The sequence below is a fragment of the Trachemys scripta genome, chromosome 5 (assembly GCF_013100865.1).
Source record: "Trachemys scripta elegans isolate TJP31775 chromosome 5, CAS_Tse_1.0, whole genome shotgun sequence".
NCBI classification, from domain to species: Eukaryota; Metazoa; Chordata; order Testudines; family Emydidae; genus Trachemys; species Trachemys scripta.
This window is the reverse complement of record NC_048302.1, coordinates 50,729,908-50,751,757: the sequence shown is the minus strand read 5'-3', so window position 1 is coordinate 50,751,757 and position 21,850 is coordinate 50,729,908. Positions and strand designations below refer to the sequence as shown.

General features: G+C 41.3%; 2 protein-coding genes across 6 annotated transcripts in view; both read left to right on the top strand.

The window, feature by feature from the left end:
* The window catches only part of MGAT4D (MGAT4 family member D), a 95,970-nt gene extending 84,033 nt beyond the window's left edge, over positions 1-11,937 (top strand). For 2 of the 3 annotated variants that reach the window (XM_034772758.1, XM_034772757.1), the window contains 5 exons: positions 2,948-3,141; positions 7,283-7,361; positions 7,478-7,559; positions 8,748-8,860; positions 9,538-11,937. In XM_034772758.1, coding sequence (XP_034628649.1) covers positions 2,948-3,141; positions 7,283-7,361; positions 7,478-7,559; positions 8,748-8,860; positions 9,538-9,558 — 489 coding nt within the window. In that variant the 3' untranslated portion in view covers positions 9,559-11,937. Of the gene's footprint in view, positions 1-2,947; positions 3,142-7,282; positions 7,362-7,477; positions 7,560-8,747; positions 8,885-9,537 lie in introns of those variants that run through there. The other variant, XM_034772756.1, reaches the window with a different exon arrangement.
* Positions 11,938-19,317: 7,380 nt separating this feature from the next.
* Positions 19,318-21,850, top strand: part of CLGN (calmegin) — a 71,159-nt gene continuing 68,626 nt past the window's right edge. For 2 of the 3 annotated variants that reach the window (XM_034772947.1, XM_034772951.1), the window contains exon 1: positions 19,318-19,419. In XM_034772947.1, coding sequence (XP_034628838.1) covers positions 19,348-19,419 — 72 coding nt within the window. In that variant the 5' untranslated portion in view covers positions 19,318-19,347. Of the gene's footprint in view, positions 19,420-21,057; positions 21,153-21,850 lie in introns of all 3 variants that reach the window. The other variant, XM_034772948.1, reaches the window with a different exon arrangement.

Genomic DNA, 21,850 nt, shown 5'->3' with positions numbered 1-21,850 from the left:
AAGGCTACAGACAGATGGGGAAATATAAGGAAACAGTGAGACAATATTGGTCAGCAGGATAAACAGTGGTCTCAGCACACCAGCAGCTTAACTGTTGTCCATTTTTTTTTTGTAGGCATCACAGCAAAGGAAAGTTTTGAGGAGGGATGTGAAGGAGGATAATGAGGTAGCTTTGCAGATGTTTGAGGAGTGCCTCCTAACTGTGACAGGTGGCATGAGAGAAAGTACAAAAGTCTTTGTTTGAAACTTTCCCAAGTGGGAGATGGAGATTGGCCTTAGGAGCTGAGCAGAGGCTGAAGTCACATCTCAATAGTGAATGGAAGATAGGTGGAGACTGACCATGAAGGGCACTGAAAGTGAAGACGTATATTTTAGAGAGAGCAGGAAAACCCAGAGGCAGATTGAGTAGACGGGCTTCTTTATTGCCGTACTTGTTCCCCTTGACCAATTGTCGAGTAAGCACTGAATTAGTTAAAGCACACTCTTTTTATCGAAGTTAGTATGTGAATACCTACATTTATTACAACACCCCCAAAACCTTTATAGAGTAATATGAATGCCCATAAAATGAATATTAATAGCTATATACTGAATATAATTGTCCTCGCCCGTTTACAGCATTAAGCATATTCTACAGACGTTTTTACTTGGAAGAGACATTTCTTTGCAATAATTGCAGCCATGAATTCCCTTAATCAGCAGTTTGCAGGGAAGGGAGGAAGGGGCCATGGCCCCAAGCTTGTTTATTGTAGCTGGGAATGGAAGGGAGGGGGAGATAACACTGCTTTACACAAAGTATCCTTTAGATCCCCACATCCCCATAAGCAGCTGCAATGCTTATCAATCCTTAACAAGCAGAAGGAGAGGGTAGCAACTTTATCTATCAAGCAAAGAGACAGTGCGTACCTGCACCTACTCCCTATTACCAGGCTAGCAGTTACCCAGGTCTTTACTTAACCCTTAAGTACCCCAACAATGTAGTTTGTCTCCCCTTTTATCACATAAAATATAGTGGAGGGGTTCAAAGATAAGGGTGATGTGGTCAAAGTGGCAGGATAGGAAAATTATAATTACAGTAGCATTTTGAATGGATATGAGTGGGATAAGGTTGCATTTACCAAGGGAAGAATGTTGCAGTAATTAGGATGTGAGATGAGAGCCTAGTGAGAATTTTCACTCTGTGGATGAATAAGAAAAAAAACGTATCTTAGGCTACATCTACACTACAGGGGGGAGTCGATTTAAGATACGCAAATTCAGCTACGTGAATAGCGTAGCTGAATTCGACATATCGCAGCCGACTTACCCCGCTGTGAGGACCGCGGCAAAATCGACCTCTGCGGCTTCCTGTCAACGGCGCTTACTCCCACCTCCGCTGGTGGAGTAAGAGCGTCCATTAGGGGATCGATTGTCGCGTCCCAACGTCAAAGATAACTCCCAGCTTACTGGACTGAGTGGTGGGCAGAATGGTGGTGTTGTCCACAATGATCGAGAAAGGAGGTAGAGTGGTAGGCTTGGTAGGAGATGGGGAGGGGAGAGAAGAGTTTCTGTTTTAGCTATGTTGAACTTGAGCTGATGTCTAGACATCCATGAGGAGATGTCAGTGAGACAAGCTGAGATTTTAGTTTGGACAGGAGGAGATGGGTCTGGAGTATAGAGGTAGACCTGAGAGTCATCAGCGTAGAGATGGCAGTTGAATTTGTGTTTGCAGATGAGACTACCTAGAGATAAGATGTAAAGGGAGAAGAGAAGGGTACCAAGGACCCACAGAAAGTTGGAGGGGGAACATAGCAGGTCTTCCAAACGACAAAAGAAGTGATTAGAGAGGTAGGAGAACAAGGAGAGGACAGTCACGAAAGCCAAGGGAGGACAATATTTCAAGAAGAGCATGGTCAGTTGTGCTGAAGGCAGCTGAAAGGTCAAGGAAAGTGAGGATGGAGTACTGGTCCTGAGCTTCGGCTAGGAAGAGGTCATAAGAGACTTTAGTGAGACCTGTTTCAGAAGAGTGCAAGGGGTGGAAGCTGAAATAGAGAGGGTCTAGGATGGATCTTGGGAAGAGGAACTCCTGACAGTAATTGCATACATTGCATTTATGATTTAATGAGCTTGGAGATGAGATATTTGGAGAGGCACCTGAGGTCAAGAGTGGGATTTTCAATTATAGTGTCCTACTGTAAACAGAGGCTCCTCTGCTTAAACTGTGGGGGAAACACCTTCCCAAGGAGGCCTCATTTATTAGGTTTAGATCATCTCAGATCCACAGTAGTCAGATGCGAATACAGTCTCAAGAGGCTCTGGGAGGGCTACATAAACAATGTAAATAATACGAACTAGCATAGGGCTTGATTTCTAGTCTACCCACAAGATTCTCCTGAGGAAATGGAGAGATTCCTTCTGGTAGCCTTTCCTCCTTAGATACGGTCCTTTCCTTATACTCCCCTCTATTAGTAATGCAGCACAGGTCTGTATTGCCTGTGGCATACCTCCTCCCAAAAAGCAGTTGTCCTCACCATGTAAGAGCACTTAAGTACAAGACTTCAGGAGTTCAGTTAGTGCTGTATTATTACATAAAAATCACCATATTGTATCAGACTAATGGTTCATGTAGTCCACTTGTCTCTGAAAGTGGCCTATACCAGATGTTACAGAAGAGGGTGTAATGGGCAATTATGGAACAGCCGGCCCATCAGAAAAGCTTCTGCATCATTTAGGAAATGATCGATAAAGTTCATAGTTACACAACTTATTGTTGAGTTTTAGTGGTTTCATTGAAGGAGCTCCCATAAATATGGGATGCAACATTTAAAACCTATATTTAATCATTTTATATGAAAATAGTTCAGATAATGACTCTTCATTTTCTGTAACAGCCCTCTGTGATCCAAGATATTTGAACACTGAATTATGAGTCTTTATATGTGGTATTGTATCTCTTTGTGTCTAACAGGATAAAGATTTTGGCAAAAACATGCTACATAAAGCACATGTTAACCCCCCTGCAAAAGTGACTACTAGCCTAAGAATATTCCAGCATTATACTTTGGAAAAGGCTTATGAAGGAATGGACTGTTTTTGGGCTTTTTCTCCAGTGGCTGGGGATTATATCTTATTCACTTTTTTACAGCCATTGAAAGTAGAAGGGTGAGTGCTAATGATATGGTAGGATACTTATACCCAGTTTTGAATCCTGTCAAGATTACCAATTCTCTATTGTTTGAATATCCACAAACTGCCAATTTAAATAAGTGTAATAAGTCTGCTATGCCCCTTTCCTCTTTTTTAACGCTTTCTCTGAAACACACTTCTTCCTTAAAAGCTTTTGAATTCTAGACTTCTCCTCACACGCATGAAAATTAAATACTTAACAAAGAAAGAAAAAAATCAATGTAAACCCTATGGTGAAAACAATGAAAAGCAACTGAGTGGTGACACTGTTATGCTTATAGAAGCATACGGGATTTTTTTCAGAGGAAAAGGCAATATGCCGCATTTATTGGCGATACAACAATTAGCATATACATTTACTCTCACTCACACTCACTCACTCTCACACTCACTCTCTCTCTCTCTCTCTCTCCCCCCCCCCCCCCCCATCCCCACCCCGGCCAGTTGATGTTATAGTTACCAGTCCAGAGTCCGGATCAATCTAGTGGCCAGCTAGGTTGATCACGGGTAGAGAGGAGCCAGGTTGCCAGGTTCTATCAGACACGACATGATGCTATGGGGAAGTCTTGGCAGGACAAACCCAAAGTTTGAACAGGAACATCAAATTGAAATACAGGAGAAAACAATCATTGCATTCTTTTACTTATTTCAAAATGCTAAACCTACAACAAAGTGGTGACCCTAAAGGTCTGTTACAGACTTGAAATCAGCTTCAGACACAAGATCCTGGCGGATGCATCTTTACCAATGGCCCATTAGGCCATTCCTTTTTGCTTTCAGAAAGGGTGGCTGGCAGGATATGGTCAAATCCTACATCAATACATTTAATGCATGCTACATTATTATTCTTTATCTTTTATTCTAAATTATATAGAATACAAACATAAAATCCTACTACTACAACACATCTTGGCATTTCTCAAGTTTTTGTATTAATTTTTGTTGCTTTGTTTAACGCTTCCCCCTATTATTTAGTTTATACTTCTTTGTGAGGAAGGCTAGAATTCATATGCCTTAAGGAAGAAATGTTTTAGGGAAGCACTTAGAGGAGGGGGGTGAGAGCCTGTGCAAGGACCTTGTGTCTGCTTCTGAATTTACAGTAGTGTAAATCATTGAATTAAATGTAGCTGCAACAACGTAACACTAGTGTGAGATCAGAACCAAGCCTCTTGTATTTTGTCTGACTTGTAAACATTTCTAATATATTTTATGCTACATACTCATATTTTACAATAATATATGGTTGTGCATTTCCAATAAATACCACATATTTAAGTTTCTTAAAGTACCAATTTTATAACTTTTAAAACAGAGTTTTAGCGGTGAAATGCAGTTTGGCCTAAGAGCATAGTTTCTCCCAACACTGGAGTGCATTGGCGGGGCTTTCCTGTGTTGCCAGGAATGCCTACAGCGATGTGAATATAAATTAAAATTGGACAAGGTCTGCTTTAACTTATACCATCCTACTAGTCACCTTGTGGCAGCTTGCACCATTTTTTAATTGGACTGAGGAGGTGTTGGTTGGAGAACAGAGCAGTGGGCAAGGGATTTTTCTAACTCTGCAGGAGGGCCAGGACAGGTGTTCCTGTTCTGTGTGTCTCCTATGTGCAGGTGGGAAGTTCTTCTTTTGCAGATATTAGGAAATGATCTTCCAAAGAGTCAGGAGATCATGGAGACATGCTCTAGGAGTGGGTTCCCACTTACAATTAGATCCTTGTTGAATTACTTAATTAGCTGAGCTACAGACCTGCCCTTTGAATGAAAAAACAGGAATTGTCATAGCAGATCAGACCAGCGGTCCCTCTAATCCAATACGCTGTTCCAGAATGTGGCCATTTCCAGATGCATCTTTAGAGGAAGGTGCAAGAAAGCCCATAGCAGACAACTATGGAATAACCTATTTACAGGGAGAGATTCTTCCTAGCCCCTTAAATTAGTAGTTGGCTTTTGCCCTAAAACAAGAGGATTTATATACCTAAACTTTTAAATTTGTTTAATGTAATTGTGGATGTTCTCATTATCCATATAAATGTAAAATTTTTCTAATCCTAGTAAGTTCTTGGCATTGATATCTTTTGATGGGGGAGGGATAGCTCAGTGGTTTGAGCATTGGCCTGCTAAACCCAGGGTTGTGAGTTCAATCCTTGAGGGGGCCACTTAAGGATCTGGGGTAAAATCAGTACTTGGTCCTGCTAGTGAGGGCAGGGGGCTGGACTCAGTGACCTTTCAGGGTCCCTTCCAGTTCTATGAGATAGGTATATCTCCAAAAATAAAAAAGACAGTGAGCTCCACAGGTTAACTGTGTTATGTAAAAAATTATTTTGTTTTATCATGCTTAAATATGTTGTCTTTCAATTTAGTTAAATGTACTCTTGTTTGTGTATTATGAGAAGGGGTAAACAGAAGTTCTTAACTTTTGTTCTCTATATCGTTAATTATTTTGCATATGTCAATCCTGTCTCCTTTGACACATAATGTTTTCTCTCTTGGCTTCCCACAAAAAGACACTCCGCAAAAATACATTGTGAAATGCATTCTCCATCACAAAAAATGTACATTAAATCATTTAAACCACTAGATTTGTAAAATGTATTTTATTACAAATTAATGTAATGAAAAAATACTGTTGCCCCTCTGGTGTCTTGTGGGTCAGTTCCACGCTGGATGAGAAATTGGTAACCTGGGTGCCAGGGCTGGATATTTTCTTAGTGCAGCTTGGGTATTTTGCACTATAAACACCATACTTGAAGAGAGGCAGCCTGAATATTGTTTGCCCATCTCATCTTTCAGGGATCTTCACCAAAATCCCCATGCCACACTCCTAGGGAGTACCTCTGCCTCAAGTTAGGGAGAATATGGCAGGGAGGAAACTGCTTTGCAGCATCACAAAAAACTAACAACAATCCAAACATTTATTCAAAGTTTTTACACTGCTTATGCACTCAGAAAAAGAATTTACAAGATCATATGTAATATCCCCATCAGGTGACTCCACCATAACAATATTGTAACAAATATTGCAGCATAGAAACTTCTATGACTCACAATGTTCATAATTCAATAGCTTACATGTTAATAAACTTAAATAGTCCATATCTTCCATTTTCCCAATGTGGGGTCTAAACAGGAAGAAGGTGGCGTCTGCACAACATTGCCTTTTCTAGCTGATGCCCCACTACTCTAGTATTGCTAACTGGTGAGATTTTTATTGTCAACCTTATATTTGGAGTTTTTCTTAATGCCTCAGCTACAGGATTCATGTGAAAGTGAAAATCTCAGGTTTCATTTAAAAAAAAAAATCTCTTATGAGCCTGAATGGTTGCAAAGAAAGGATTATAAGCAGGCTCCAAGGCCAGAAGGCAAATGAAAAGAATCCAAAAAGTATTTTTTTAAATCTCATGAGTTTTTTTTTTTTTTTTTTTTTTGGGGGGGGGGGGGGGGACTCGTGATTTTTGAATGCTTGAAGTTGGCAATACTGTCACTCATTGGCCAATATTGGAGCTTCTTAGAAACACTTGACTTAGCCCTCCGTGAATAACTGAGGGCTGCCATTGGCATATGGGTACCACAATAAGAGGTGCTAGTTGGACACCCGGTCATCAAGCAACTTTCATAAGAATTAAGAGACAGCCTACTTTCTGTACCTAAAAATGCTGGATTTGCAAGGAGGTCCACACTCTTATAGCAAGACGTGGGGATGATCCTTATGCAGCTATCTGCATGGGTGCTGCAGGCCTCAGCTAGGCTTTGGAATGATATGGGACCATTGGGGTCTGTGTGTAAGGGTTGATGAAGCTTGGAATGGGTTAGATTGATTGGGATTTGAGCACAGAAAGGGAGAAAGGTTAGTGACAATTCGGCATGGTTGTTGCTTTCCCCTTTCACTGTTTCCAGAACAGGTTGTCTTTTGGGGATATATTGTTTGAAATTTAAAGGTTTTAATACCATTTGGCCAACTGGCTGCAAATGTTAATGTAGGTCTCTGGCTTCACTGACATGCTATTTGCAATAGAGAACATATATTTAAAGTTTTACTTCAGAAATGATTCTTGAACTATTCATCTAGAATTTTCTACAGTACAAAAATATACAGAAATAATATAGTTCTCATTGGCAGGTACCTCTTTAGAAGTGGAAACGTGGAACACCCTGGTGATAAACTGTTTAATACTACTGTAGAAGTTTGGCCTGCTGCTGTAAGTGTCTCATTTCCCACTGCAATACCCAATACTACTCATTTTATGAGTGAAGGTTGGAAAAAATATAGTTTATAAAACCTGGTTGGGACTTCTACTCTTTTGTTTTGTTACAGGAAACAGAATTATTAAAAGATGCAGTAGGCCATGGAGGCAAAGTTAACTACCAAACAACCAAAGATGGATATTTAAAGATAGGTAAACTACTTATTACTTCAAAGACTGAAACAGTTTTCTTGTATATAAACACTATTTAAAAAAACAACAACCCATACACTTGAAAGCGCCATTAGTTCTATAAGAAACTCAGAATTTCAAAGTCAACTAGTAATCAAAGAATACATTTTGAACTTCTGCATGTTGCAGTATGTGGTTTGGTTACTTAGAATTCAATATGGCAGAGTAATGAAAACAGACTTTAGTAAAGGGGATAGTGAAGGTTTTAAATTAAAGAAAAAACCCAATCATTTCAAGCTCTTCAGTAGGATAATTGACTGTGACTTGAGTTTTGCAGCTCAAGTTAATTGATTTTGATATCATTAACTTGTGGTTCAGCCAGCAACAAAAGTGAATATTTCATCAGAATGCTATTTTTAAAAAGAGCTTGTACATCTTAACATGATAAAAATATATTAAACAGTATTTTCTGTTAGTAATACACTGATGTACTGTCAACACTGCAAACTCCTAGGACACCAAAAGAATGTTTTCAATAATGTTCAGAGGCTGCCTAACTTCACACAAAACAGCTATATGAGGGAGGATGACCCTTGTAATCTTTATCCCAATGGTTAGGGTACTGGGATGTGCAAGATCCCCTAATTCAAATCCCTCCTCAGCCTGATGAGGAGAGAGAATGTGAACAAGGATCTGTCACCTCTCAGGTGAGTACCCTAACCACTGGTCTAAGTTGTAAGGGAGGTCTTCCTCCTCTGGACATTGTGTGTGGGCTTTGAGCACACATACGGATTGGGCCCCGCAGGCAAGATAGGTGTCTACCCACCTACCTTCCCCTGGTCTGAGGATCTCCCTGGGGCTTAGGCAGGAGATGAGTGTGCAGGCATGTAGAGGTTGCAGTGTTCCTGCCCAGAGGCAGAAACAGTCACCTAGGCCCTAGGGAACATTGACTGCAAAAATTTAGGTTCAGAGTGAGTTTGGGGACCTACAGGATTAGGCAGCAGCTAAATGGGGGTTTTGTGGATCACAGTGGCCCCTAAAAATGGGACTTGGCATCTAAACCTCCGGCTTAGGTGCCTAAGTACTTTTGTGAATCTGAGCCTTAGGTAATATTTATTATTGACATTAAAACTGTCTGTGCTAAGTCCACTAGAAAAATGCATTTCATTATAGCTCATACTAGTGCTGATTGGTTTTGTTTATACATAGGTACATTTGATAATGGAATAGCAGAAGGCATCATCAGTCCATCAGTAGGGAAAATACAGGCTATTCGTTTATCTATCCACTCTGATTCTCCTGTGTGGGCATTACTGAGTGAGGTAAGCATATGGGAAGCATATTAATAGGTCTATTGTTAAAAGCAGTTTCAGCTCCCATTCCTGCCCCTGAGTCCACCTGCCAATATTTATGGCTTTACAATCCCCTTTTCCTAACTTTTGAAAAAAAAAATTGTGAAAGCCCCATGCAGACGGGGGAAACAACTATACAGGGAAAACATGAAACTGCACAAAAAGTACTGAAAATGGACAAAGGGACTGATTCTCCAACCTTGCCTATGTTGAGTATTACTTACCTGAGTAATCCTCTTTACTTCAATGAGAAAAAGCCTATCAGTAAATACTACTTGGAGTAAGTAAAGCTAGTAGAATTTGCACCATGATGTACACAATTTTTCTCCATGATTCATTTGTTTACTTTTATTCTTTTCTATCTTCTCTTTCAGTAGTAGCAATCTCAGGTGCTGTTTGTAGCAAGAGTAGGCAAACATCTTCAGACAATAGTGTAATTTTATAACTGCTTGTGTCTGACTTTATAGACTCAATAGTCTCATCTCATGGGGGGGGAAATCTCAAAGGATTTCACTGAAAGAATCTGGAGGAAATCCATCACTGTATCTGAAAGGGGAAAATAAATAACTTTTATTCTAACATTTGATACAATTTTTGTAAATTTATCATATTTTATTCCTGCCTCCCCCCCCTTTTTTTTTTTGCAGATATTTATCAAGACTTCCTGAAAATACAAAACTCCAGAAAATCACATTTTTGATGCGTCTTTTCTTAAGGATTGCTTTGAAAAACAGGCCACCTAGTGGTAGCAACAAATGGTCTGCTGGGAAAAAAATAACAAACGCTTATGTACTATTTACTACTAGTACTTAATACTGTGTATTAAAAAGGGAGGAACCTAAAACTCAAGGACTTGAATATTTAAAAAACAAATCTATAAAATGTTCCTGGTAGACCCTTTATAAACATAAATGCTTTATTAATTTGAATACATAGACATATCACAGGGAGTGAGCATTACACAACTGTAAAATTAAAACAACATAGTCATTGTTAAAGACAAAATGTTATAGGACCTCTCTCAGGGAACATAACATCAAAGTCCTTATTCCAAATTTAGGGACATTTGGGAGAAAAAAACCACCAATTTTATTAATTCCATTGAAATATATTGACAGAGCATTTTGGAGAAGTGGAGCAGAGTGGGAAAACAATCAATATTTTGCTATATTATGTAGGACAATCCATCCTAACTAGAAACAGTTTATCAATATGAAGAGCACACTGAAGTTTTAGGATAATTTGAGGGTGCTTTCTGTTAACTAGTATTTCAGCCTTGAAGCCCATTTAGGATGGGGTATGTTTAGTACCTATTAAATAGAAAGCCCCTTCAAGTTATCATTTAAATAATATTAATCTTAAACAGTTTTTCTTCAGTGAAATATACACTACACTGTAAAATTGTACGCTGAATTAATAAAAATGATTAATAATAAATTATTTCCTGAATTGTATGTGCTGATGCTTAAATCCTAGTCACAAAGAGGCCCAACTTAGTATAAATTTTAAAATAAAAATGTAAACAGAAGCTCAATTTAAAATGAATATAATAAGGAATCCATAATACACAGTCAGGTCTGGTGTTAGTGTCAGACTTCATACACATACCTCTTTAGCATGTGTGCCTATTGTGTGTCTCTCACACACAGTCATTGCACATTCTACCAAAAAAATAACTACTTTACACCAGTTTTACATCAGTGTAACTCCATTGACATCACTGTAGGTCCACATGTTTCTAAACAAAATAATAATAAATTTAGAGCACGATAAGTTCATTTAAAATCCACTTTCTTTACATTGTTTGAAACAGAGCAGCAGTTCATGGTCTTTTAAAAAAAAATCTTGTTTTAATATTAGAGTATTGTTGATATTGTATGGTATTAAGTATTCTGATGTTTACGCTTGTGTCATTTAACTCTAAGCAGGGAGCAGTACAGAACTGTATACCTAAGGGGGAAGGATTGTTCCCAGCTTGCAAGGAGTATGTGCTCTTGCCATGCCATTCCTTAGGAGATTGCAGCTTGCTCACCTGGCGCACCCAGGCAGTAATATAAGCTGGGGTGGGTCCATACATCTTCCTCTTCCTCACCCCTTTTTAGGCAATTTCCAGTGAGGTCCCAATCTTGCAAATACGGACACACATGAGAAACTTTAGTTGCATGACTAGTCAGGGATTTACATGCATGTTTGCAAGACTGGACCCTCAGTGTGGAGCCTTGTGATCTGCAGAGTCTGCAGGCCAAACCTGTTTCTGGTTCTATGGTGCAACAAATCACTCTGCTTGGCGGGAAGATGCAGAGGAAACTGTGCGGGGAACTTACCCTCATCCGTGTCTAATAAGTGAAGTATGATTAAAAGAAGTGAGATTAATATAGGTTAAAAAAATCTTCTGTTTAGGCAATGAAGATGTAGGTATATACTGTACAATGTTCAGTATGGTACAGCATACTACCTTCTCATTAGAAACATTTAATGGGCCAAATGTTGCAGCCTTCAGACGGCCTCAAAGGTACTGGAACTAGGATAGTTCACTCTGTGTTACAGGAGTCCAAGTTGCACAGAATTCACACCCTTCTTCACCTGAAACACTGTAGCATCTCCAAGGAAAAAGACACTTCCATGGGGTTCCTGCATTCCAGAAAGACAAAGGAACGTGATCAAAGCCCAAACTTTTCACTTTTCTGTTCACTGACCTTTAGAAACCCTAGTCAATGTGAAAATGTTTAAACCAAGCTTCTTTTCTGAGACTTCAGTTCCAAAGTGCACTGTAGTTTTTGGTATTCTCTGTTAAAATGACACTGGGTCCCAGGATTGTTATGTACATCTGCAGGTTTTCTGTCAGAATCCTGCAATGTTGAACCTGAGTTTTTAATTGACTGCAGTTTCTATAGTGTGAATCACATGGTTATATTGGGGCCTGCTCCTCCTCTTATTGAAATAAAGGGCAGAACTGATGTAAGTGGGAGAAGCATCACCTTCCCAGGGCCGGCTCCAGGGTTTTGGCCGCCCCAAGCAGCCAAAAAAAAAAGCCGGGATCGCGATCTGTGGCGGCAATTCGACGGGAGGTCCTTCGCTCCCAGCCGGAGTGAGGGACCTTCCCCCGAATTGCCACCAAATAGCTGGACGTGCCGCCCCTCTCCGGAGTGGCCGCCCCAAGCACCTGCTTGACAAGCTGGTGCCTGGAGCCGGCCCTGCACCTTCCAGAACCTTTTCTCAATTAAGTGCCTGATCTAACAAGGTGCTGAGTGCCTCCTGCAAGATGCTAAACACTCTCAGTTGCCACTGGCATCAGTGGAATCCAGCCACATCTTAGATGCCCTCCTGAACTTGATGTGGGGAGTGGCACAGTCTAAGAAAATATTTAGGTAAGCTGTAAACCACTGAAAATAGACCTAGAATGATAGTGCCTTGCAGTTTAAGCTAGTATAACTCTTTTGCTACTTAAAAGAACCCTCTTTTTTTCCCCCTCTCAAAGAAACTGCCCTTAAAAACTTTGAAGTAAAATGTCAGAAAGTTCACAATGCTTTGATCAATCTGAATTCTTCAGGGGTAACTAACTGCACAGCTGTAGATATTTGTTTCCTTCCATGCAGTCAGCCTTCTATCTAGTCTAATCTGCCTACTTATGTTCTTATATGTTCCCCATCATTGTGATATCTGGGAGCTTTACCCATTCACTTTGAGGAAGTATAGGTGCATTATAAATATTAAATTAGTATAAGTATTGCTTTTAAATAGTGTCTATTGTGGGCCAAATTTTGTTCCTAGTCTTCCCCGCCCCTGGCAGTGAAATCTGCCTGTACAAAACTTATTGCAGAATCAGAGCCGTAATCACCTTGGTGTAAAGCCAAACTAACTGGATCACTGGAGTTACTCTGGATTTTCATCAGGGTAATTGAGAACAGAGTTTCATACTCTAAATTTTCTGATACCTAAAAGGTGGTTGTAACAATAAACTTGAGGCTGTGTTGTGAGATGCAGGAGATAAACACCACAGAATTCTAGCAGGTTAGTGTTTGGTGTCAGCAGGCCTGATTCTGCTCTCTGTTACAGTGGTGTAAGTCCAGAGTAACTTCATTGAAATAAACAGCTACTCTGGATTTAAACCAGCGTAAATGAGAACAGAAATTTGGCTCAGTAGTCAAAATTCCCTATTGTAGCTTCACACAATGCATTTTACATTAAAGCTAATAGTGGAAGCTACAAACCTGCAACTCCAGGGAATTAACTCCATGGTTTTGCCCCTCCATACCAAGAGTTTAGCTCAAAGAAGAGGCTATTGAACAGGCAGGACACTCATACTAACCCTTCAAACTGTGACTCAAACCTGTGAGTTGCTTTTCAACCAGAGCACTGAACCAAGAGAACTTACATAAGAAATTTCTGGGGACAGTGACATGGCTATTGTAGAATCCCCTTGTGGGCTCATTAAGAACTGGCAATGGCCTCACCTACACATTTGTCAGCAAGTGCCAGGGAATCTCAACAGAGCTGGCTGATACTTGAAAGAAGTGGTAAAAAAGGATAAGGAACATTAGAGATCATATGAGATCTTATAGAGAACAAAAGTATTCTTTGTATTATATGTGTTTATTATACAAATAAATATTGTAAACACAAAGCATGAAGGAAAGATTGTAAATGCCAGTTACAAAAATAAAACAAAAGGGCAAAATGTCAGATTCCAAAGCAGGGCACTGAGCTCTTTCAGTAAGAAATACTATTTTAGTGCAAGCACTATATTGCCTTTATGGAGTTTTTTTAAAAATTATCCAAAACACAGGCTACCTCAGACTCATTATACACATATTATTAATTAGTTTAAAAGATATGGAAAAAATTTCAGACAAATATTTACATACTAATAATGCTTGTTCAACCTATTTGATTTTCATTTAAGTGCAACAAGAGAGTGACTGACCTCTAGTGCCTATGTTTTAGCAATCTAGTTTTAGATTTTTTTTCTCTCTTTCCCCCCTCCCCCCATGGACTTTTAAAGGAAAAATACTAAAATCTGGTTAAACTTAAAAGGAATTATCCATCTGGTTATTAATTTCTTTGATTTATTTATTGATATCTTAGGGTTCTATGCTCTGCGGGAAAAAGTCTACCCTCCTTAATTATGTGACCAGTTGCATAAGGAAGGGAAGCTCCATGTGGTCCTTCTTGATACCTGTGCATAACTACTGTTAATACTGATGGACATGCACCCTGAGAAGAGAATGGATCCCTCTAAGACAGGAATAATCCTTCAAATATAATTGAGATATGCAGGCCAAACAAACAAATACAGACATGTAATTATTTAGATTCAAATAGATCTTTAAAAATATCTTGAATTAATGTACAGACCACTGTCCTACATATGGACGTTCCACCTTCCACATCCACTCTTCCTCTTTCTCCATTACTTTATAAATCACAATCTTTGTAGATGTTTAACTCTATTTTTTATGTTGCATAAACTGTTTGTCTTGTCAGGGTATTTCTAGGTTTTGTAAACATCTGTACATGTCTTATTTATTGCAATAAATAAATTTGTCTCCAGATGTATCTTTCATAGTCTGCCTGCATTGGCTTACATGCATGTAAATGGCACTCTTTTTATGGATCTAGGCCCAGGAGTCAGTCTGGAATAGCTTAAATTGATTCCCCCATTCAGTTGTTCCTTAAATGTATGATAGGAATGTGAGGTGGTAGACTTCCCAGTTGTAGTGGGAGACTTTTCTTCTTTGGTTTGGGCCAAATTGCCTCAACTAGTGACTGTAAGAAAGACTTTCCTACCCCAGCCAAATGAGAGTCTCAGTAAGTAAGTATTAGAGCTGGTTGGGAATTTTCCATGAGAATGATTTTCTGATGGGAAATGCCCTTTTTGCAAAAATGATTTTTTTCAAATTTACCCCCCCCAACCCTCTCCCCCCCCCAAAAAAAAATCCATCAGGAACATCCAAATGATGGCTCCCTGGCTCCCCAGATGCCCACCTGGAAGGCTCTTGTTAATATCACTTTCTCCCTGGAGAAACTGACAAAAAACTGTCACAAATTTGGTTGAGCGACCCTTCATGCCCACTCGCTGGACTGCTGTGAAGGGATCTAGGGGTGTTAAGCCTCCAGAGTCTGAACAGAGCCTAGCACTGTTGCAGTCTGGGGGTCCCCAGGCACACTGTCAGTATTAGTCTGCACCCTCCTTTCTGAGAGCTGTGACCTTGTGGTCCTCTGCCCAGACCCCAGAACAAGTGCTGACTTTGTAGATTCCCCTGTAGCTTAAACACAGCCTCTCCCAGAATCCCACCAAAGGTTTGAGCATTTGGGGTTACACTTTAACTCTCTCAAGGCACAGTGTAAGTGTAGCATATATAACACACACACACTTTGCACAGGATTCTAACTTTTATTTAACAAATAAGGTACAAGAGAGCCACACATAGAGCTCGGGGTGTGATTCCCTGCTTGTGTGGACACACTTATGCTAGCTCTAATGGAGCTAGTACACTAAAAATACTAGTGTAGCCAGGATAGCCTGGGCAGCAGCAAGCAGTGGCGTGGGCTAGCTGTGCCAAATACAGAGCTGCCTGAACCCCTTGCATACATACTCAGCATAGCTAGCCAGTGCCACTCCTTGCTCCCACCTGTGCTAGCCTGGCTACACTACTATTTTTAGCTCGCTACTTCAGTGAGAGCTAACACAAGTATGTCTATGCCAGTTGGTAATTACACCCCTAGCTCCAAGTGGAGACATACATTTAGAAAACTACCACCATCCTAATCACAATATGGCCCTTACTAGTTCACCCTTTCCTTGGGAGACCATCTGTGTTTATGTAACGAGGCAGGCAGGTGATTTCCCCTGAGGAAAGCAGCTCCTGCCCTTTTTATAACTTTCAGTCCCCTATGTCAGGTGAGTTTAGACTTGAAAAACTGGTTTGCAGTGGGGAGAAGACCTCCCTTAATGATGGCTGCTTGTCAAAGTGTAACACGTTCTATCATCAGGCCTTTCCCACTAGTAGCCTACCCCATAGGAATTTCAGACCAACGTGGTAGTAACAAAACCACAGAGAAGACAAACAACCTGCACATTCAAAATGGAGTTTGCAGCCTGGTAAAAGACAGTTACTGATCTACACAAAATTCATAAATTGTACAGATAGCGTCCCCAAATCATCACAGCATACAGCTAGGAAGCTAAAACATTTAGGGAAAAATTTCAGGACAATTATTTTTTTCAAAAATGTAATTTTTTTTGCAGGAAGGGATTTCTGTTTTCCATCCAGCTCACGTATGTCTCAATATGATGGAACTTAACCTTTGTGAATTTCTAGAGCTTCTTCATAAAACTGCCTCTTCCCCCAAGGGCATGCCCTTAACCACTAGATCATAGTCCTATATACCAAGACACCCAAACAATCTTAACTTTGCTGTATAGTGACACCATACAATAGCCTACAGCATTTAAGGCATTTTAATTTGTGAACCCAGATTAGTTTAAAAAAATTAAAGACATTCTCCTATTTTTTTCCTTGTGGCATCACCACTGGGCAACATTAAGGTTGTGCCATAATTGTGGATTTTTTTACCTTAACCTTTTGCAATGCCTTTTAAGTATAATCTTAACTCTGAATTTTCCCAGGTTTATAATGCTTGACTTCGGGTTAATTACTGTTTCAAGTACCGCATGCTGGGTAAAAATGTGTTTCTAAAACTAAACTCTCTCTTTATTAAAAGAACTATTACATAGTTGCTACAACTGCAGCTATCATTTAAACCATATGCACACAGTCTGAAGCTTCCCTCCTGAAAACTGTGCTCCTCCCTCCAAGTTCCATGAAGATTGCTACAATTTCAACACTTCTGCAGTGATTTTTATCCGTAAGTTATTGAAACATACTCTCAATCATAACCCCATTTTAATTTTCTTCTTTAATTTGCTCCAGAAATGTCTTTTTAGTTTAACATTTATTAGAAGTTTTATAGACAAACATGCCCAAGACAGTATTTAGCTATGAAATCTTCAAAGAGCAGTGATAGTGGGTCAAGTAACCTACCAGTGAGAACTCTGGAAAACATGTCCTGTGTCTCTCATGCAGTTGAATCCATGCTCCCTCACCAGCATAATTAGCTTCAGCAATGACAGCTATATACAAGAAACTCAGAGATCACCAGTTACCTTCACAGAGCCAGTAACCACCTTAAACACACCAAGAAATCAGTTATCTGCAGGTGCCAGGCCCTCAGATACCACAGAATAAACTCCAAGGAGAAAGTCCAGAATACACACCTTAACACACTTGAAACCCACCTCTACCAAACAAGGCCACTCCACCAGAAAGTAGATTGCATCATGTAAAGGGCCACCTAAATATACCAGGAGAATCTGCTTCAATACAAGAAAAAAAAAAAAAAACCCTCTGACCAGATGCCCCTAGTTGTCACCTATCACCCCATATTTGAATCTCTATAAGGAATCATTAAACAAGTACAATCGATGGAAACCACATCCTGGAAGAAACCTTTCCTGAACCCCCCTCTTCTGGTCTTCAAACAGCTCCCCAGCCTCATTGTCAGAAGCTCCCCACACACCAACTCAAAGCAGCACCAGACCCAGCCAGAACAACTGATGCAAACCTGCAGACATTGTTTCACTGCTATAACCCTGACAATACAGCTTTCAAAATCCATGCCTATTAGCACATCTGTTTTTTGTCATCCAGTGTGTTAAATGTCTCAATAACAACTATGTAGATGAAATGAGACATTTGCTATGCTCTCAAATGAACTCACACAGAAAAATGGTAAGACAAAAACAAAATATCACCTATGAGTGAACACTTTTCATAAAACCATCACTCCACATCTGAAGTTCCTGTCCTCGCTCTGAAAGGAAACTTGCATAACACCATCAAAAGACAAGCCTGGGAACTTAAATTGATAACTCTACTAGATACCAAAAATCATGAATTTAATAAAGATGCTGGATTTATGGCTCATTACCACAATCTGTAATCCACTCATCCTCCTTTGTCCCGTTACTGCCAATTTCCCTTTGAATTGTCTTGGGCAACATACATTCATTCCTTACCTGTTCCACTTTGTATTTAGCTCTGAATATCTTTCCCAGACCAGAAGAGCTCTGTGTAACTCAAAAGTTTGTCTCTTTCACCAAAAGAAGCTGGTCCAGGAAAAGATATGTCAACCACCTTGTCTCATTATAACCAATAAAGTTGTTGCACAAAACTTAGCTGTAGAGGATGATGAGTGGTTGCTTTATTTATAATATCACAATGTCCCCTCTAAATTGCCTTAGCCTATTTGTAATCTATTTGATCACATCAATCAGATACAACAATCATTAATATTAGTTTAATTACAACCTCTTCCTTCAAATATAACCTGCCCATAAGATTTCAGTTGATTTTAACTCTATGGAAAGTTAGACAAGTCTGTGTTTGTTCAGATTGATCTTACAAACGGAACACGGTAAAGACTGCCAGATGTTAAAGATCTCAAAGAACCCAGCAGTTTGTAATTCTTCTGCAGCTCAGAGTCAAATGGATTTTCTAGTACATTTTCAGAAATCCAATCTCCAGTGCACGTGCTGTAAGTGTAGGGAGGACAGGTTGTATTTTCCATGCATAGGAGGCTGAATCCCTGCTATAGGAACAGCCTTGACTATGGAGCCATGGCAGGTGCTGACACTTTGTACTGGGTGAAGTGTGTCAAGCCCTGGGACTGAGCTCAGGGACCCTTCCTTGCCCTGGCTAGGAAGCAGTGCAGCAGCAAACTGGTAACTATTTCCCAACTCCCATGCGGGGACTGGCCACTAGGTCTGGCGCCGTAGGCTGAGCAGTTCTTCTTCACACAGTGCACAGTCAACCTGTGGAACTCCTTGCCTGAGGCAGTTGTGAAGGCTAGGACTATAACAGGGTTTAAAAGAGAACTGGATAAATTCATGGTGCTTACGTCCATTAATGGCTATTAGCCAGGATCGGTAAGGAATGGTGTCCCTAGACTCTCTTTGTCAGAGGGTGGAGATGGATGGCAGGAGAGAGATCACTTGATCATTGCCTGTTAAGTCAACTCCCTCTGGGGCACCTGGCATTGACCACTGTCGGTAGACAGGATACTGGGCTAGATGGACCTTTGGCCTGACCCAGTACCGTTCTTATGTACCCGCGTGCGCTGAGCAGCTAGAGCTGCCCGGGCAGGGCTGCGAGCAGTCCCTTAGGGGCTGATTGTGATTGGCCCAGCCAGCACGTGCTGGGCGCTGACCGCCGCGGACTGAGCCGTGATTGGCTCGGGCAGGGAGTATGCAGCCAGTGAGTTGCGCCGCCGGGATGGTCCCGAGTTGTGATTCGCTTGATCTGTTCCGAGCGAGCGCTGATTGGCTCGGGCTGCGCGGCAACACCTGCTCTTCATCGCTTGTATCCCTTGGAGTGTAGCAACGCATGCGCAGTTGAATGTGGGTGATGCGCTGTGAGACGCTGCCTGGCTTTACCGGAGAGAGGCAGACGGGACCTTCTAGCTTGTTGGTAATTATCTTCCCGGGCGCGGCTAAATATCTCTGATCTACGCTGGGCGGGCTGCCTCTGGTGCCGTTCGCTGTGTAGTGGCTTGGGGCTGTGAGCTCCCGCGCGGGAGCGGAGTAGAGCTGTGACCGGCTCTCGCTTCGTACTCTGCGGGCGAGTGGCGGCGCTGGGGCAGCTGCTCCTTTGGTCAACAGTTAACGGGAGGCCCGGGCTCCGCAGGCACATAGGAGTACGGCGGCCCTCAGGCAGGGGCTGCGCGGAGGCAGTCGGGGGTGGAGGCCGCTCTCCTGCCGACCCTCTCCCACTCTGCCGGCCACCCTTCGGCATGTGGGTGGGGCCGTTATTTTACCGTTAGAATGTCAGTGGTTTGAGGATTCCAAGCGCCAGCTGTAGGCGCTGCGCGTTCCCTGCTGGACACGCGCCTGGCGGGGTTCCCCGGGAGCGCGCTCAGTCTTGTGCCCCCTCCCTTCAGCGTAGTGGCTCTAATCTCCAAGCTGACATCTGATTTCGTTCAAACTACCCCGGCACAGCGGTCCCTGCCCTCCTCGGCGGCACCTGCCCGCCTCTCCCTAGAGCTGCTCTGCGACCTAGTGGGACCAGTCAGAGAGAACAACAGCAATTAGCTCCGTATGGGGGCGGGGATGGACAGCAGGAGCTTCATACCTAGGGTGGGTATAAAAATAAGCAGGTCCCCTAATTATCTGCCTTACAGGGGAAGTTGCAGCTAATTGTACCTAACTGGCTGGTTTCTGTTGCTTGGGGTCAGTCGGACTCTGGTTTTAGCTGCTCTTGTGCATGTGCTGCAGTCAGATCCCTGGGGCAAGGAGGGGGCTGAGGAGGACGGTTGCACTGTCCTGGAATTCGCCCTCCTTAAGGATCGTGTGGGTCTTTGTCAAAATGTAGACCCTGGATTTGTGGAGTGTGTTACACGGCCGATATAGGTTATTGATTCTGAACATGTGCTTGCCTTCATTTGTGGGTAGCTTTAAACATAGGTATTCATCTAGAATATATCTTTTAAAATCTTACTTGTTAGCTGCACTAAATCTGTTCTTGTTACACTCCGAGGAAGCTTTCCTGTAATATTTTGGGGTTCAACCCAGCCCAGTAAGGGGTTGTCACTTCCTGTCCCTGGGTGTCTTAAATACTCTGTTGTTGTGGCTCAGAGCTCAGATGCCACCAGCCCAGAGACAAGCATGTGGTTCCCTAAGTGTGTGCGTGCGCTGTGGAGCCCTGATTCAGTGCTCTGCCCCCAGCAGCCTGCCTACAACACAACAGCTCCACCAGCCTTCATTACTACTCAGAGGATGACCCCAACTCCTGAATTTCCTCAAAACTGTCTGCCATGAAGAGTCCAGCCCTCTCCTGGAATACTCAGGGAACTAAAGTCCATTGCTTGTAAAAGACACAAGTACAGCTTATTACTTTAACAGGAGCCAATAATCACTTCAATTCAAACACAGCACAGAGTTGTATTATAGTAAACATAAAACAAAGGTTAAGTGATACTAGGTATAACAGATTGAAGGTAGCATGGGTTACAAACAAAAGTAAAAATAGGCTTTCTGATGCCCAAGAGCTAACTTAACAAGCTACAGACTTAGCTCAAGGTAGCTTTCTCACCAGTTGTTTTTTCTCCAGCATGGCTGCCACACAGCAGGTTACTGTCAAAGTAATAAACATCAAGGATGAAATTCTGGCCTTATTGAAGTTGATGGACCAGGATTTCACCCCAGGTAGCTTTACTTTGTTTTTTTTTTTTTTTGGTCAAATCCACAGCATGGTCTGCTTAGTCTTTGGGAGGGACAGCTAAGCCTTAAAGCTAACATCTCTCTTCCTTGCTGTTTATTTGAAGGAACCTATCACTTTTCCTTTCCAAGCAAAGCCACCACCTGTACTAACTTTCCTTTTCCCCTTAAAAGAACTTCCAGAAAGTATTTTCTTGGCAACTGGCCATCAGTATAACATTCTTTTACATGTATCTAATGAACATCAGTAATTTGGGGTGACCTGATGCTAAAATAGTTTTGGCTTTACATTTTGGGTTTTATTTTAATTTCTTTGTCTCTGCAACTATATTTTCAGCTTGATATCATTGGGAAGTCCAGAATTAGAGCTTGCTTGTTATAGGAAACATCAAGTATATTTTCCCCTCAAACTTTATTCAATGAATATCCCTTCTCTGAATCTCTCTGCTGACTTTCCTTATCCCTCACAGTAAGTTTGAACTTCTTGCACTAATCTTCAAGGCCCTGCATAACTCTGCCTCTTTCTTCTTATCCAGACTTGTCTCTTATTACATTACCCCATTCACTTCATTCCACCAAAGATACTAACTCTGATGCCCCGTTTCTTAGTATTCCACCACTGTGTCAATACTCAGTTGCTTCTATGTCCCTCCCTTAGGTCTGGAATTCTCTTCCTGAACTGGATC